Source organism: Ruditapes philippinarum, unplaced genomic scaffold (assembly GCF_026571515.1).
Source record: "Ruditapes philippinarum isolate M1 unplaced genomic scaffold, ASM2657151v2 ctg8902_1_1_1_1, whole genome shotgun sequence".
NCBI lineage: Eukaryota > Metazoa > Mollusca > Bivalvia > Venerida > Veneridae > Ruditapes > Ruditapes philippinarum.
This window is the reverse complement of record NW_026864247.1, coordinates 15,874-35,432: the sequence shown is the minus strand read 5'-3', so window position 1 is coordinate 35,432 and position 19,559 is coordinate 15,874. Positions and strand designations below refer to the sequence as shown.

At 29.7% G+C, this 19,559-nt stretch overlaps 1 protein-coding gene across 4 annotated transcripts in view; it reads left to right on the top strand.

The window, feature by feature from the left end:
* The first annotated feature begins 708 nt into the window (after positions 1-708).
* LOC132724963 (NK-tumor recognition protein-like) overlaps positions 709-19,559 on the top strand; it is a 31,993-nt gene continuing 13,142 nt past the window's right edge. The window contains exons 1-7 of one of the 4 annotated variants that reach the window (XM_060709946.1): positions 709-1,253; positions 9,490-9,655; positions 10,224-10,348; positions 11,245-11,385; positions 16,253-16,350; positions 17,750-17,929; positions 18,771-18,869. In XM_060709946.1, coding sequence (XP_060565929.1) covers positions 1,035-1,253; positions 9,490-9,655; positions 10,224-10,348; positions 11,245-11,385; positions 16,253-16,350; positions 17,750-17,929; positions 18,771-18,869 — 1,028 coding nt within the window. In that variant the 5' untranslated portion in view covers positions 709-1,034. The remainder of the gene's footprint in view (positions 1,254-9,489; positions 9,656-10,223; positions 10,349-11,244; positions 11,386-16,252; positions 16,351-17,749; positions 17,930-18,770; positions 18,870-19,559) is intronic. The other 3 variants (XM_060709947.1, XM_060709948.1, XM_060709949.1) reach the window with 3 other exon arrangements.

The following is a 19,559-nucleotide window of genomic DNA, read 5'->3' as shown; positions in this document are numbered from 1 at the left end:
TTTTATTGCATGTGAAAGAAATCCAATAAGATGTTCTTTCCCAGTGACTTTCTTTTAAGTTTGAATTCAAAATCATTTGTATAGTCAAATAAAAAGTAATAGAATTTAAATTGAATTGATTGATTGATGTGATTTTTTAAGCTGAGATCTATATTGTATAAGTAAAAGATGTTAAATTTGTTTAACTTTATGTTGTTGAATGAAATGAAAGAAAATTTTTGCATGCATAATGAGTTTTCTAGTACATATTCCCATATAGATGTATAAAGTTTAATATTGAAAATGACATTTAAAGTGAAATTGTAGTAATATTCAAAATTTGTCTTGATTAAATTAATGAAATGGATTTGCAGGTAGAAAAACATGATATTTCCTCTTCTTCTTTTTTTTTAAATCAAAAGATATTTTATTTTTTGTCCATGTATATGTTCCATTATATATATTGTTTCATTATATATATTTTGTTTCATAATGTATTGAATTTTAGTCATATTATGTAAAAGAATACCAGCGGAACGTATTGATTTATAATCCTGGATTAATAACAACTTTGTCAATCTTTTGCTTAATTATATATTACTATATATATAGTAACAAACCGTGTTTTAAGTACATCATGCACGGAACACCAATTACAATTAGCTCTGCAGATCACAGAGACGTACAATGTACAAACATCCAATCATTGATTTAATCAAATTAGAATTTTTCCTGCATGTACTTCGTTAATTTAAAAGTAGATTAATTGGTCTCGGGGAAATACAGTATAAAAGGACACCTGAAATGGACGTCATGTCATTACACGCAATAAAGGTGTAGTAGTTACGACTATACAACTTGCTACAGTATACCCTGTAGATCGGAGTATTGGTTTTTTTCAATCGTGACAAGGACACTGAATTTCTGTTATGACAAAATGACTTACTGTTTATACCAGTGATCAGGTATTGCGATCATTATAGAATATAATGAGGGAAATATGAATGTTTACTGTGTAAACCTTTGCCGGCAGTTTCAATGGTTTATAATATAATATGCCAATGAGAAAGTATTATTTAGTTGGTGACGGCACGGCAATCAACATGAGGCAGAAATTAGCGCGTGAAAGAGCTATAAGGAGTGTTTCAATAACGAGTAATGGTGAAAATGTCGGAGATATAAAATCTGGTTATGTTTGTGAAGTAAGAAAATCTCCACGAGCACCCGAATATGAAGTTCATTATGTGAAAACAAAAAGAGATGGAATTAAAATGGTGAGTTAAATCACAGTGACAATGTTATAATGCAGATTATGAATGACGGTTTAGATAAGCCAAATTGTGCCATATGTAAGGATTAGATGGGATTATATATTAATAAATATTATTCTGGAATTGAATTAAAGAATTCACCAGTTCTGTATTAGGAACAGAACAGAACAGAATAAACAGCTCTGTTCTCTCATAGGATTTGTATGCATAAACATTTTTTTTCATATCTTTTAACATTTTATTTTATAATTATATGTGTTAGTTGATTTGAAAAATAATTTTGGGTCACCTTTTATTCATGTGTTTAAGACATAAACTTATAATTTCTTTAAGCATTAAGTAATCCAATCTGAAAATGAAAAAAGTGTACAAAATAGCGTGACAGTATTTGAATGTTTAAAATTACAATGTTTTTATTTTATATACTATTTGGCTTTTTCATTAAAATGTGGATTTAAGTGATTTTAGGTTCGAAGATATAATTGCAGCTTAAAAAAAAAATATGGGGTTATATTTAATTAAATAAGAATTTTGAAATTTATTCCCTTTTTTTCCCCAAAGCTTCATTGTTAGGAACGTCATCAATATATATAAGGTTAAAGAAACGAAACTTGAAATATATTGAAATAGAATGTATTTTCTAAAATAGATATAGAGTGTCTTCATCTCCACTTCATTTGATTTTCTCTAAAAATACGGTCGGCGGTCCCGTAAAACATTTTATAAAAAAATGTTGGCCTAATTATACTTCCCTTTGAATGCCTTCCAATTTTGATAGTGAACAAGTATTCAAAGTTGAAGGTCAATATCTTTGCTATTTTATTGGAAATTGACCTTCACAAAGCAGTAATAACCAGGCAAAAAAAATACAATAACTTAACAAAATATAGTTTAAGGTGATATGACATCACATTTTTATAATAAACAGGTATAGCAAGTTTGAATTCAATAGCCTTTATAGTTTCTGAGAAAATGAACCTTGACATATTACCAATTACCCATAGCAGTGACCTTGACCTTTGACCTTTTGACTTGAAATGGGGGTGACGGGTAGAACTCATCAACGTGCATCAACATATAAAATTAACAGCATTTTAAGTCTTGAAGTAAATGACCAAAAATGAAAGCTTAACCAAAAAGGTTAAACATGCATTTGCTGAGAAGGTTTTGGAAAAGCCCCCGGGGGCCCTTAAAAAGTAGGCTGAAAATCAAATAATGCAAATTTTAATGTTGAAATGGCGGGTAATAAAAATAGTTCACGTAAATTTTTAAAAAAGTTAGCGGTTTTTAAAATTTTTAAAATTTTTATGATAAATTTCCCAATTTTATCTCATGGATAGCTTTCATATTTATTACAAATTTTTCCCAATATACTACAATATTAACCCAGTAGGACAGATTGTCGAAATTTATTGATTCAGTAAAACGAAAAATCTTTAAATTTAAATCTTAATACTGATTTTATATGGATTGTAAAGACACTTTTTGGGAAAAATTATAGGTTCAAAAAAACCCCCTATCATAGTTACCATTAAAAATGCTTCCTTTTTAAAAAATTAAATTTTTCTTTTAACACTTGATTTTTGTTTGAATAGAAAGACAATTTTAACATTTTTTTAAAAAAAGAATGGTGACCCTTGTGTACCAAAATTTAAAAAACATCTTTTACCCTTAGCCTTGCTGAATTTGTATAATACAAATTTTGAATTTAAACAATCTGTAATTACAAATGTGAAGTTATATCACCTTAAAAAAAGAATATTAGCTGTATTTATCCTTTTACTTATTGTTTTTGTGTATGAAAAAATCTACTGGTAAATAAAAAATAAGAAAAAGGGCAATGACAGGTTACTTAAGCATTTTTATTCATCACACTTCTGAGTATTCTAAACATTTATCTGTCAATTCTAAATCTATAATAAAGGCCATCAGCTTCAGAAACTATAGAAAAAGCTCTTTTTAAACTATAATGTAAGGTTTTAATATGAACTGGCTCCAAGCAGAAGAATCATAACCTCAGACTGTGTATTTACATGTCATCAGATAGGTATAAAGGGAAACAACTGTACATTGGACATATAACTATCTGTTGTAAATGGTGGTTTACATTTAAAGGGAAGTAACCTGAAAATGTCAATTTAATCAAATAGGTGATCTATTAAAATGTTGAAGTATTTCACACTTGTGTGCATAAATACTGTTATTTTCAGTACATTAAGATATTTTATTGCACTGTACATCATGCTAGTAAAATATGTTTATTATATTAAAGGGGATTTTATGATTGACTATGCTACATTGTATTATTCTAAAAATTTGGCAGTTGAAATGCAGTATATTCCTTTGCCAAAGTGTAAAGAAAAGTATTTAATGCTACGTAAAATGCATTCTCATGTTCATGTAAACTGTTTTATCATTTTCAAATTTATTTATCATTCTATAAATAAATAATTGATTTAATACATTTTACATATCTGATGTTATTATAATAGGGTGGTAGACGGTAAACAGTAGTAGCTTATTATTCTCAAGCCACTATTGCATTCTGTGGCATAATTCATTATATTATACCTCATTTGCATACGCCCTTCTATATTTAATATGACGTCATCCGGTCCATAAACCGCATACAGACCGGGGGCGGTCCATAATTCTTATATGGACCGGATGACGTCATATTAAATATAGAAGGGCGTATGCAAATGAGGTATTTAATTATATTTTATTTTGTTGTTAAATGAGTCTTTTTTACTAAATTTATTGTTTTGTTTCAAATAAGTTTATTACATGTTGATCAAAGTCTTGATTTGTCTTTAAATTGGTTATAAATTTTATTTATACAGTTTGTGAAAATCTGAAAGTTCGGGTTTTTTTTTGCCTGTTTAATTCGATTAACAAAAAAATGAATAACAAAAGAAAAGCATGATTTTTTGCTGCATCGCTCGAAAATGATAAAAAAAAATCCGACTAGGGTTTGAGATATTTGGCACACTGAACAAATAAAAATATTATTTAATAGCAAATTATAGTAAAAATGACAGCAACAAAAGGTATGAAAGTATTTAGATTCGGTATAATATAACAAATAAAACATGGCCTTTCGGGCAAAATGCAAGTTTACGGACTGGTTGGTCAGACCTCGGAAGGTATATGTCCCTCAGCTGCACTTCGGGCCATATACCATCCTCAGTCTGACCAACCAGTTCGTAAACTTGCATATTGCCCTCAAGGCCATGTTTTATTTGTTAATTATTACCTTAAGTTTTAATTTCCTTAAATTGAAATTTCACATTACAGATTTTGCTTTGACCTTTTGATAATAGTACATGTATATGTATACACTATATATATTAATCCCACTACAAATATTACTTCATGAAGGCCATATTATAATACACTTACCATTAAAGTTGGGACTAAACATTTTTAAATCAATACAATAGTTTTTCACAGAAATTTACATTGACAATACTCTTATTGTTATTTGAGAATGGTATTGTTATTGTAAATTCTATTGTGCAGACTTGTTTAGTTTGTTACAATTAGTGATAAACTGCAAACACCAGTCCATAGATTAATCAATAATCTTGCAGACTGGTTATTGAACATTCTATAGAATTATTCTTTATAGAGGCACCAGTCTGTATACTTCTGTATTAGTGAATGTGTTTATAGCTGTGTTGACAGACAACAGGAAATTGGACAGGTCTTGGATATTATTTTATTATTGAACAGGAAATATTGTGTTTTAAAGGTGGAATTGTATATCACTAAGGTATTATTATGTCAAGTCACAAATATTACATACCTTTAATCAATACCTTTTTACTGCTTTATGTTATCTGATAATTTAAGACAATATTGTGAAGATTTAGGACAGGTTTTCATACTATTTGCTACTGTATGTGCATGATTATGATTTCTACTGAACTTCATAGTTTTCCTAAACTAGAAATTATAAATTTTAAAGGCATGATAATGGTATCCGTCTATTGTAACTTAAAAGCCCTCCCATTATGCTGAAGTGCATAGGAATGGGGTGGGACTTTAAGTTTAACCCTTTACCTTGTTATGGGTGCATAGAAAAACCGGAAAGCACCGGATAGCACCGAAAAACCGGAAAGCACTCAAATTTCTCATAAAAACATATGAAAACGTTAATTAATCGGTTTGAAAGTGTTACCAATCGATTTATTAGATTAAAATCTTCCAGACAAGTCATTTTTATATTTATATATTGATAATTATTACGAGTATTTAGGAAAATAGATATATCGATTGCTTTCCGGTCCTGTTAAGATACATGTACATTACCGGATAGCAATATTGTTTATCAAAGTTATACATGAAAACTTTATTTTATTGGTTTGAAAGTGTTACCAATCGATTTATTAGATCAAAATCTTACAGACAAGTCGTTTTTATAAAAATATATTGATAATTATTACGAGTATTTCAGGAAAATATATATATCGTGTGCTTTCCGGTCCTGCTAAGATACATGTACATTACCGGATAGCAATATAGTTTATAAAAGTTATACATGGATACTTTATTTTATTGGTTTGAAAATGTTACCAATCGATATATTATATCAAAATTTTTCAGACAACGTGTTTTTATAATTATAATATGATTATTATTACGTTTGATTAGGAAAATAAGATATATCGAGTGCTTTCCGGTCCTGCTAAGGTACATTTACTTTACCGAATAGCAATATAGTTTATCAAAGTAATACATGAAAACTTTATTTTATTGATTTGAAAGTGTTACCAATCGATTTATTATATCAAAATCTTCCAGACAACATGTTTTTATAATTATAATATGATTATTATAACGATTATTTAGGAAAATAGATATATCGAGTGTTGTAGGCTATATGGAAGACAAGAGGATTCAAAATAGCAGGAAGAGAAGAACAATAATTTTTTCAGTGATGTTTTTTTATTTTTGACAATAAACAGTGCAATAAATAAAAATAAACGAAACTAATTACTAAGAACAATATAAACAGATATAAAACAGAACTTAGCAAACATATATACATACATAATTGAAAAATAAGTATGATATTGAAAGCAATCAAGGCACACTTCACGCCTCGTTTATTACACGGGCACACGCTGATAAAATTGAACGGACACACACTGATTTAATTATCACATTTAAAGAGGTGTTAATACACAATAGCTGGATGTATTTAACTGATTGATTATTTGAGGTATTATTTATGATATTGAAATGTCATTTAAACTTAAAATTTAATTATATTTACAAACAGTGATGTGTTCAAAACAAAATCAACAAATAACTATCTCATTATTATATACATATAAAACTACAAAATATATATACATAGGCAGACCCCTAGATTTTTTTATTTAATATTAATATCAATGCATATTATATTATGGTAAATCCATTTCAGTTCGAGTATGGGCTAGACTATAGCCTGATGAGCATAAATGACATCTTAAGACACACTCGAACCTACTATTGCGGTCGTGATATAAATTTTATATAATATACATTGATATTGATACTTAATATTTATGTTCAACATATTTTTTCCAACATAAATTTTCAGGCACTGTGAAGAAGAAAAAAATGTTTGCAACGTACGTATGAAAAATTTGCAATTCCAGACAACAAAAATGAATGTCATGTCAATGTCATCGGTCATAGATAAATATCAATACATAATATATTTTGTTGTAGTATATAAGTTCGAGTATGGGCTAGACTATAGCCTGATGAGCATAAATGACATCTTAAGACACACTCGAACTTACTAATGCGGTCATCTATGCATTGATATTTATCCCGTCTTGGGTTTCTTCACTGTCACAGTCCGAGTGTTAATTTTTCGATTGTCCGTCCGTAGATGTCATGTAACCGGGCTTTTGATACGGGTGGCGTCGAAAACGGACAAAATGCTTGCGTCTCTGTTCGTCCGTCATGTCTACATACACAGATTTGGTGAGTTGAAATTGTGAATGAGTTTGTGCGAGTCTGAACTCACCAGCACCGATAATGGCACTGTAAAGGACAGTGTCTAATTAATGCAACTTTGATGTGCAGGTCGGTACTCTCAATTATCATAATTGTGTACAAATTGATTGAATCATCACCTTTTTGTGCTACAATATACAAGGTCTTTAATCAGCATGGATTAGCACGTGTGATAAACAATACAACAACTACTGTCCTCCACTGATGACCACATTGCTTTTCGGTACACATAGTATGGTAAAAATAAAGACATAACTGAACGAAAATTTATAAGTTTTTCTTTATTTTACATAATATAAAAATATAATAATAAAAAATATGGTTCAATGCTTTGAATAACTTATTGGTACTTTTTACACATCCTCTTTCTGTCCTTCACACAACCTATAAAATATTACAAATATGATACATTGATATATGGTATAAGCAAGATTGAAAAATCGTGTAACTAATCATAATATTTATAAATGAAATTAGTTCAACTTAATTGATCAATTTATAACACTTTCACATAATTAATATGAAGGATACGTGTGATTTATATAAATATTCGAGTGCTATTCGGTAAAGTAGATGTACTTTAGCATTACCGGAAAGCAATCAATACAACTTTGTAACAACTTTGAAAATCGCGTAATGAAACATAAAATATTTATAAAAACGTCATGATATACAGATCTTCAACTACTAAATAGATTGGTAACACTTTCAAACCAATAAAATAAAGTTTTCATGTATTAATTGGATAAACAATATTGCTATTCGGTAATGTACATGTATCTTAGCAGGACCGGAAAGCACTCGATATATCAGTTTTCCTAAATACTCGTAATAATTATCATTATATATTTATAAAAACATGTTGTCTGAAAGATTTTGATCTAATAAATCGATTGGTAACACTTTCAAACCAATCAAATAAAGTTTTCATGTATTACTTTGATAAACTATATTGCTATTCGGTAAAGTACATGTATCTTAGCAGGACCGGAATAGATGGACCGGAAAGCACTCGACATATCTTATTTTCTAAATAATCGTAAAAATAATCATTATATAATTACAAAAACGTGTTGTCTGAAAGATTTTGATATAATAAATCGATTGGTAACACTTTCAAACCAATAAAATAAAGTTTTCATGTATAACTTTGATAAACAATATTGCTATCCGGTAATGTACATGTATCTTAACAGGACCGGAAAGCACTCGATATATCTATTTTCCTAAATACTCGTAATAATTATCAATATATATTTATAAAAATGACTTGTCTGAAAGATTTTGATCTAATAAATCGATTGGTAACACTTTCAAACCGATTAATTAACGTTTTCATATGTTTTTATGAGAAATTTGAGTGCTTTCCGGTATTTCGGTGCTATCCGGTGCTTTCCGGTTTTTCTATGCACCGCCTTGTCTCTTCACTGCCAACATAGAAGAGTATGGGATCAGCTGCACAGGATAGTTAAAGTAATGAGGCAGGCTTTATATTTTGAATGTCCCAAAGTTGCACTGCAAGGTGAATGTAGTGGTTTTATTTTTCTCATCAAAATGGCCAGGGTACATAATGTTCAAAATGCTTGCCTGGGCCTTTAACAGGAATTTTACCATCTGAATGTCTCTCAAGGATTAGAAAATTCAAAAGGCACAGACAAAAGTCCCACCTATTCTCCAGAGGTTGGGAAGTCAGGGCTACAATTGATGAGTCTATAAAGAATTATTAAAGATTTAAATCAGTTCTGATGTGACACTGATGTATATTTCAAATTTGATGCATTTTGTGAGGACAAATCAAGTCAAAATTTATTTATTGTCGGTATGCATATAAACATTTTACAAAACATAAACTATGTATCAAACTTTTGACTGACATATGAAGGACTATAGAAACTAATACCAGAAAAGTTTGTCATAAATTATTTAACCTGAGTGTCTTTCATGTGTTTCCTTAGTTACATTTGTTATTGCTGGTGCTTATGTGTTTTTATTTTCATTTGTTATTGTTATCATGTGTTTCAACTTTTACTTATTAATATCATTGTCATGTGTTTCCACATTCACTAATTTAATGTTACTTTTGTCATATGATTCCATTTTCACTCATAATTGTTTCCATGTGTTTACCGCTTGCAATTATTGTTGCAATTGTTTCCATTTTCACTGAATGTTATTGAATTAACATAATTAGTGTTTAAACTTGATTTGTTTTAAATTTCAGATCCGGTCAAGAAAAAACCCTGTACCAAAGTCGACAGATTCTATTCCTATACATAGTACTGACTATGATAGTAAAACAGAATCTGAGATAACTGATAAAGAGACAGACGACATGGTGGGGTTACGTGTAATAGCCTGTAATAAACAGGATGGCCTATATTATCCAGGTGAGTCATGTTGTAAACAAGGGGAGCAGTGATTTAAAATAGAGAAAAACGGAATCCATACAATAAACGTTCAAATCAACAAAACTGAAATTGAAAATGTTGCAGGCTCGATTTAATGATTGAGCCTCAGTTCATGGACGGTACTGTAAAGTGCTAGTTACCATCACTTTCAAACCAAGGGTCATTATTTTGATAATTTGATATGCAGTGGCTTATAAATAAGAGATGTTTTTTCTTTACAATATTGAACTGCAGTACTGAGTCTGTCGAAACAGACTAAAAAAATAGTTTCCATGAAACAAAGTCACAATTTCCTTTGCGATAGTGCAAAAATAAATATTAATGTTTTGTTTACAACAGTCAATCTAAAAGAAGGCTTGGGTGAATAATTTGCTATAACTAACTTAATTATAATTCTAGCCAATTTCTAAATCTTTTATTTCAATAGTTTAAGTAAGGATACATTTCTTCTGTCTGATATGATTTTTTTTTAGAAATGTTTATATCACTATTCTTTGACATAGTAGAGTTATCACAGCATCATCACAAAACATGTTGTTTTTTTCAGGGTCTGTCGGCCATACAGCAGAAGCCACATATGCGGTGGTCAATTTCAACAACAAGAAGAGGCAAAAGGTTCGCACTCAGATGATCATTCCGATGAGTGGTGCTATACCAAGACCAGAACTTGCGGTATGTTAGAATAATTATTCATTATTTGACTGACTTTGTTCTAGTGAAAATTAATAATAATTAATAAGATGATGCAAGTATTAAAAAAGAATCCTTCTGTTGTACTCTCTTTATCAAAATAAAATTATTAACAATATATATCAGTTATAAAATATAGCTACTGATGTTAAATATATTTGGATTACATGTATATCCTACATTTCTGGTAGTCAGTATGAATAATATATTAGCATGGTCATCCCGACATTACTTGTATAGCTTACCAAACTTGCTACCATACTATCAATGGTCACAAAGATAGTGTATTACTTTTCACTTCTTTCCCTGTCTCTTTGGTTTTTAGTGAACAAACATGTTTATGATACATGACAGTTGTTAGTTTAAACATATTATTTAAGCTTGATTGTGAAACAAGTTCTTACACCTTATATTTATCACATTCAAGTTCACTTCCTGGAATGGTGTCCTATGAAGAAACATGGTAGTGACCAAAGTAGGCCTCAAACTAATGATCCCTGAGTTGGTAGACACCTTAACTATTAGTCCACACTTGCCTTGGCCACAATTGACAATAGTTCATAGCATTGTTGAAAAAGAAATATTTAAGATGGTGACAAGAAAATTTTGTATTGCCAAATATTATCGAAATGTAGACTTTTCTTTGAAAGTTATTATGATTTTATTTCCCATGTGTCTGTTTTAAAAATGTTCACAGATTACAATGTCTTGAATAAAATGTTAATAATCAAATTTTTATTATGCAATGTTGCTTATTTTTTATTTTACCTAAAATTTTGACAAGAACTGACCATGTAATATGATAATGGCCATTTTTCTTCTCAACAGATAAGAAATTTTAGTTTTAATACGAAATTTGTCCACATTATACATTTCAGCCTGGAGATTTCGTACTGGTGAGAGTATTCAATCAATCATTGCAGTCAGAATGTTATGTCCCTGCCATTGTAGAGGTGACTCCCGAAGATGCTCGTCATCACGCCAAGTTTTACTCTGTTCTACTTTATAATGGACAAAGGGTAAGAAACATAAAAAGTTTTCTTTTTACAAGATGGTGGAGCTAAATGGATTTTGTTTTCAGGCTCATTATTCCCCAGAAAAACTTTTATTGTTATTTCTCTAAAGCTTTTCAAATTTTAGTGTCCTGCATGTTATTAGTTTCCAATAAGTTACCGGTACTCGCTGGCCAATTACGTGAATCATATTGTTGTTTTCTGGGAATAAGTACAGTTTTAGAGATTTAGTATTTTGTATGGAAGTTAAAACACTAAGTACTTTGTTTACATTTTGCTACTTTTATGACAATTAATTTCACATTCAGAACAACTTTCTTCAGATAGTAAGCATTTAACATGCTCTTAAACTATTATTTAAATTAACATTATAAATCTCATGTTTGCCCTTTCAAGAGAAAGGAAAAAATTATTCCTTTCTGAGGCATAATGTGAGTCAGTTTCATATCTCATAATCTGTTGAAATTTCCTTATATTTTAGTTGGAAAGTCATTACAAATCAAAATATTTGTGAAAAAATTGCTTGGTATATAATTATATAAAAACTTATACAATCCAGTCATAATTAAGTATTATAAGTTCTACAATATAAAAAAAATTTCAATAAGAAGTTATATTAAATGCTTCTTTATTATGCTTTCATAGTAAAGCTGTACAATAACATTTGATTTTTATATAACCTTGAAAATCTTTTATTCCTTGCAAAGTCCTTGTTGGAACATGAACAGAATAATTCAGCTTGCATAAAATCATACTTGAAATCTGATATTGTTAATTATGTTTGATTTATAAAATGGTTTTAAAAATAGTAACAGAAGAGGATATGCAAACAATGAGACGTGATTGAAAATTATGAAAACCAATATATAATCAAATTTGCATTACTCAGACTGTGTATTCAATAATATTTTCTTTCACAAGATCATTTGCTTTTGAGTGTAGAACAACCTGTGTTTAAAACTTCCTTCCAAAAACCTAATATTTTTACAAGATCAAGTGCTTTTGAGTGCAGAACATCCCAAAACCTTTGACAACAGAAAAACACATAATTGTCTGTGATGCTGAAGTTATAAGCGCAGAAATTGATTCAATGCGCCTCGGTGATAGATGTATGTATTGGGGCGGCAAAATCAATTGTCCTTAATGCCTGAGTTGTACCACAGTCTGTACGGCCCACACAAGGACACAAGACTTCTTCTGAAATTTACTTTATGAATATAATACGGACAAGTAAAAAAATGCACAAGTTAAAACTTACAAGTAAGTTCAAATCTGGTTTTGCCCAGGCTGTACATGTACATAAGAAAATAAAAAAGCAGCTGGATATATAAATGGTACATTGTCCAATGAAATTCAACATTACACACAATCATGCAGTCCTTTAAGATATTCTAGAGCCATATTGTGCTGTTACTGTTTACATAACAAAACATTCAAACCTTAAACAAATAAAATATGAGTGCTCTCTATCCTTGAATAAATAAAGAAAATTTATAAAGTTTTACATGTGTACAGTGAAGCTTTTTTTAACCCTTGATTTATGAATTTATAAAACCATAATACATTATACTGTTCTCTTCTTGAGATTATTTAAAGACTGTTTGTTTTGTTCAGACACTTTACTTTACAGAAACATCTTTAAACTTTTATACATATCTGATTGTTTTACCTAAGAATTTATCTGAGTGTGTTATCTAAGTAATATGATTGTCTTACCTAAGTTAATATGATGGTCCATTATGCCTAAGCTAATATGATGGCCTTGCCTAAGTTAATATTGATGGTCTTGCCTATGATTGTACCTGATTGTCAAACCTAAGTTAATATCATGGCCTTGCCTAAGTTAATATGATGGTTTTGCCTAAGATTATATCTGATTGTCTTACCTAAGTTAATATCATGGTCTTGCCTAAGTTAATATCATGGTCTTGCCTTAGATAATATCATGGTCTTACCTAAGTTAATATCATGGTCTTGCTTAAGTTAATATGATGGTTTTGCCTAAGATTATATCTGATTGTCTTACCTAAGTTAATATCATGGTCTTGCCTAAGTTAATATCATGGTCTTGCCTTAGATAATATCATGGTCTTACCTAAGTTAATATCATGGTCTTGCCTTAGATAATATCATGGTCTTACCTAAGTTAATATCATGGTCTTGCCTTAGATTATACCTGATTGTCTTGCCTAAGTTAATATGATGGTTTTGCTTAAGTTAATATGATGGTCTTGCCTAAGTTAATATAATGGTCTTGCCTAAGTTAATATGATGGTTTTGCTTATAAGTTAATATGATGGTCTTGCCTTAGATTATACATGTACCAGATTTATGCAGTTCTGTCCCAAGAATAATGAATGACTCATTAATAAATTATATACCGGTAATAAGTTGTTATATTTTCAATAATATTATAATATTGATCTTACAATATTATTAAGTTTAGTATATTAAGACACTGTATATATAATCGTACTAGACTGTGTATTGTATAACATAAACTAGATCTTTATCTTAAACCACTTGTAAATATGTACAAAAGGGTTTTATTGACAGTTTTTATAATAGGCTTATAGTAAAAAAGGATTAAACAATAAGTTGGACAATTTATGTATACCCTAATGTGAAATTTATGCTTATTGTTCCAAAATATTATAGCAAATTAACATACTCTGTATTTTGATTCCTTGTTTTTTGCAAAATTGATTTTATACAAAAATGAAGATTATAGTTTTATAAACTATTTTTTGATCTAAAATACTTGTTCTTCATGATATCTTCCTGTTTGAACTTTTAAATTCTTCAGTTATTCCTTTCTTATTATGATGATGATGATGACAACAATAATGATGATGATGATAATAAATTATAATAATAAAGACGATGATAATAATAATAACAACAATAATAACAACAACAACATTGATATTTATGTGTCAAACATAAAAATTCTTATAAGCTCAACAATATTTTTTTGGAAGTGAGTCAAAAACATTGTTAATGTTATAGCTAGTTAGGTGCTAGTGTATAGCACAGGTGTTCGGCACATTTGCCATGCCAATTAAACGGTCAAATTATCATAAAATAATCACCCCTTGGTGGACAACAACAAAATTACTATCCTAAGCACCTGTTAACTATATAAAATATATACTCATATTTTATATAGTTAACGGGTGCTACATAGTAATTTTGTTGTTGATCACCAAGGGGTGATTATTTTATGATAATCTGACCAATATTGGCATGACTAATGTGCCGAACGACTGTTGTCTATAGCATGTTAATATACTGGATGTGCTGCTTTAAATTTTGAAATATGATTATATTATCTAGCAGAGATAAAATTGCGCCATGCATATTATATTACCAACACTGTAAAGAGCAATTGATTTATATTAAATTATATTGATTTATCAAGTTTTGCTAACATTTTATGATAAACATGACATTAAGTGTATAAAATATAGGACTTGATTTGAAGTAGTTTAGTAAATATAGTATATTTGTTAATGTAAAAAGAATAGAAATGTCCTTGTCAGCAAATTACAGTCTTACCAGTGTGTGCCTTACCTCATCTCTTAACCAAATATTTTTTTGTTAAATTTCATCTGTTTTTTTGTGACAAGGTTTTTACATTGTCACCAACAATTCAGATAATTAATTATTTTAATGAAAGGATGATACAAGAGATTTCTGGCAATCTCACTTGTCAAACATGAAATAATTAAGGTGGCCCGTGAACCAAATTCGATACAGTTTAGGTAAATGGCCAATTAGTAACTTTCCGGAATCATTAACAGGACACCAAAAATAAACAGGTTTTGAGACATAAAATAAAAGCATTTCTGGGGCATATTGATGGGCCTTTAAATTCTGAGTTCATTCATTTTGCTCAAAATTTTAGAGGTCTCGATGCAAATTTCTAAAATTCTGCCAAATTATAGCCGTGTTCGGAGCTAATTCACATTCTGTCATAACTCTTTGAAAAGTAATTTATTGTCTTATAACTTTCAAAATAATATTGGCTTATGCAACTTAAATGACTATTTCTTTATATAAGTTTTAACTCATTTGGAAAGTGAAAGTGAAAATTATTTGATCTTTGCATGAAAGTTATTTGATCTTTGCGAATTATATCAAATGAAAACCATTTTAAAGAACGCCTAACACACTAAAATTGAAAATGTTGCATGCTCTGTTTAAGCCTGTCTATGAATGGTGCTTCTTAACATATGCTACTGTCCTTGCTCCCATAAGCACCGCCTTAAACAAAACATGAAAGCGATGTCTAATTTACAATTTTGAAACATTTACAGATGTGTTTTTTTAAAGGGACTCAACTGAGGTTTTTTGATGTTCTGGGACTGAATAATTTTTAGAGATTTTTGTGTCAAAATTGATGTAGGTCTAGATTAATGACTTGTGTGCAAAATTTCAGATCATTCGCTCACAGTCTTTATTTTCTAGAATAATTTATCTAATGGGAAAACTGGCTCAAAATAAAAAATCTGCAACCCTTTTCACTTAAATTGAGCTAGCAGTAGCACAAAAATATGATTTTCAATTTTTTCTTAATTTATTTTTTAATTGTCTTTTGCTTATCACTCTGTTAAAGATGACCAATCTGAGCTATGTCAGAAACTCAATTTTATTTTTTCAAGCTTTTGGACCTCAGCACTGTCAGATACGGTTACCCACGATTGATAAACGTGTCACATAACATGCAATCAAATGTTAATGGTTCGACCGTGGGTATCCGACGATGGGACCTTTGTGTAGTTCCTTTAAAGTAATGTTCCAATGTATGGCATAATTATTAACCTAAATGAAAAACTAACTTATGTTTTTTGTTTCATTTTGTGTATTTTAGGAGACGACAATGAGAAAGTTTATAGTAAAGATAGGGAAAGCAAGGTTTGAGATGGCAATTCGATATATAGCTCATATACAACAACAGAAAATACTCAGGTAACTATGGAAACCGTGTAAAAATAATTTGAACTTGCTTGAAAAGAGCATGTAAGAATATAAAAAAACTGCATGGAATTTGTATTTTTTTGAGTAACAAGTATGGAAGAAACATAACTAGTTAATATGATGTTAACTTTTGTAATACTATGTACATTGTATATTCAAAATACAATGTACATGTACAAATGTACCTACAAGTAAATTCAGATATTCAAGTCTGTTTTAAGGTAATAAGAACATTTGTTAGTGAGTGACAATCCATTTGTTATTTTTTAACTGAGTAATTGCAGAAGAGAAATTGAGAATGAATATTAAATCTCTTTGCTTAACATTTCGCCAGAATTTTTTATTCAAGAGTAGATCACTGTACATAAGCTGATTTATTTATGCATATACTCAGAAAGGGAGGAAAATAAGTGTCAGTTTCTCATTCTCTTTTGGGACTCAACTGAGGTATTTTGACATGACGGTACTGGGATTATGTTTTTGGAGATTAATGTTCATTTTGACTTAGGTCTAGACCAATGACTTGTGTGCAAAATTTCAGATCATTTGCTTACTCTGTTTTCCAGAATAATTATTCTAATTGTGAATAAAATACCCAAAACTTTTTTTACTCAAATTGGACTTAAAGAATAGCAGAAAAACACGATATTCAATTTATTACTTCATACATTTTCTTTTTATCTTTTGCCTATCTTTCTGTTTTAAGTGCCAAAGCTGAACTATGTAAAAATTTAGATTTGATGTGTTTTTGACCTCAGTGGAGTCCCTTTAACTGTTAAGTGTTTTGGACCTCAGTGAAGTCCCTTTAACTATGCTCTCAGCCTATGTTACTATTGCTTAAATGTTCTACTGTTACAACTATTACAACTGTTTCTGCATGATGATGGACAAACCACTTCTAAATAGCTAGGAGATGCATGATAATAATGTTAGTATGGACATTCTTTTTATAAAGCTGCTTAATGCATTGAATGCCATTAAGATATCATTAGTTTCATCTAATACATTAATCCTCTTTAAGGGCCCCACAGATTGCAGACGCAGCAAATCAGCGATGTGGAACCTATACCCCTTGAATTTATAATGCTCAGGTCAATTTGAATACTCTGATTAAAGGTCAAAGATCATGCCAGTTTGGCATCATTTATATAAACAAAGTTTAAGGCACTGATTTCAGTGTTTTATATAATAGCCTATAATAACCAATAGCTTTTTCAGGGCGTTAACCTGATTTTGTCGCTCCCAACCTATAAATTACCACACCCACTTCCAAGTTTATCCAACCCAGTTTGCTTTAAATGATATTCCATACTGGCTGATGAAATCCATTAATTGAACAATGATCTAATTATAAAGTTATAATTAAGATATTTAATTCCACATATAACAGACAAGAGAGTGCCTTATCGGAGAATTCTTCTATGCCCAGTCCTCAATCACAGAGTTCAAAGAAGTCAGAGGATGATGCATCCTCAACTAGGTCCTCACAGTCAGGTCGAGGACGACGCAAGAAAGAAAAAATAACCAAAAAGCTGGTTGTGAAAAAAGAAAAAACAGAGACTCAGAAAAAGTATGTATTTTATAGCTATAGGACCTCAAGTTCTCTTATCTTCTTAGACATAAAAAGATAAGAAAAGCTACAACAAGGCAAGGTTGCATTTATTAAAGCTGCATGCCTCCAGATGAGCCAAAACATTTCAAGAAAGTCAAACTTAAGAAAAATGTTCTAAGATTTTAAGAAAAGTAAAAAGATTCAAGATTCAAGTAGTTATTTGCATGTTATGTGTGATTAATTGCTTACTGCAGTATTTAATATTACCATATTTCTACTGAGTGAATTAGGCAGTAAGCCACAGTAAGGGCTGCCTTTGCATATTTTGACCTTGTTTTGGTAAATTACGTTGAGTTAAGTGCCGTTTTCAATGTATGAATTACTTTCTTTGTTTTCTTCACAATACATGTACAAACTATTTAAATACATTTTCAAGGTTTTCATGAAAATTAGCATTAATCTGGAGACATGCTGCTTTAAGAAGATTGAATAATCGTACACAAAAGCGTATACATGACAGAGTTTGCATGTATAATTATGATATGCAGGACATTAGCAATTACCAACATGCAACAACAGTTTAAATCTTTAGTTTGTTTTCTCTATCTCTAATTTAAAATATTAACTATTAATACTACATGTATTTCATTTCAATGGAGTAGAATTTTGTCCAGTGTTTATATTCTTAATCTAAATGTTGTAAACTATTGCATTCTGATTCATGATTTAATGCTTGTTAAAAATGTTCAGACTGTGTACACGTTTTTCTGTTCACAAATTGTCATGCTTGTTGCAGGGTGATTTAATCTTTTTTTATCGTTAACAATGGAGCATTCTATTAACATTAACAAATTTTCAGAAAAAGGAAAAACAAATCAAGGTCTAGATCTAGATCAAGGTCACAGAGTAGTAAATCTTCAAGGTCACGGTCAAGGTCATCTTCAAGGTCGAGTTCAAGGTAAATATTGAAGTACAAGTGTTATCCTGTTCCGAAGGTGAAGGTCATATAGAGTACTGTGATATATTGTTATATTTGTAATCATGATAATACAATAATTGCTTTATAATAATCATCAGTGTGTCAACTCTCTGCATAATTAACATAAAAAAGCTATTTTCATTCATTTAAGGCTTGAAAAATGGCATAAGAATAATACTTCTATGATGTGTCTACAATAAAGCAGTGAAAAGTCCCCATAATTTTTTTACAAAGATACATATAGTCTGTGTTTTATGAGAATCAAACAATTATCAATATCATTAAAGCAATAAAAGTAAAGTAAAAAACTGTGCCTTAACAATTAAATATTAGATAATGAAATTTATGGAGGTTTATATATTAATAAACTGTTAATGGATGAATTGAAAGAAAAAATCTGGAAAAAAACCCAAAAAACAACAACAACAAAAACAAACATTTATGACAATGGAAACATATTCTGAATATTATTTCTTTTAGATTAGATATTTACTTACCAAAATAGGTTTATTTTTAGTACTATGTAAAGCTGTGTTATTTAAGTTATTGCTTTTAGTGGCACATCAATTTTTTTTTTCATTTTATTGTTATTATCAGAAGCATGTATTATAATGCACATGTAGGTACATGTAAACTGTGAGCACTTTTTAAAAATTACACCTGGAGTTA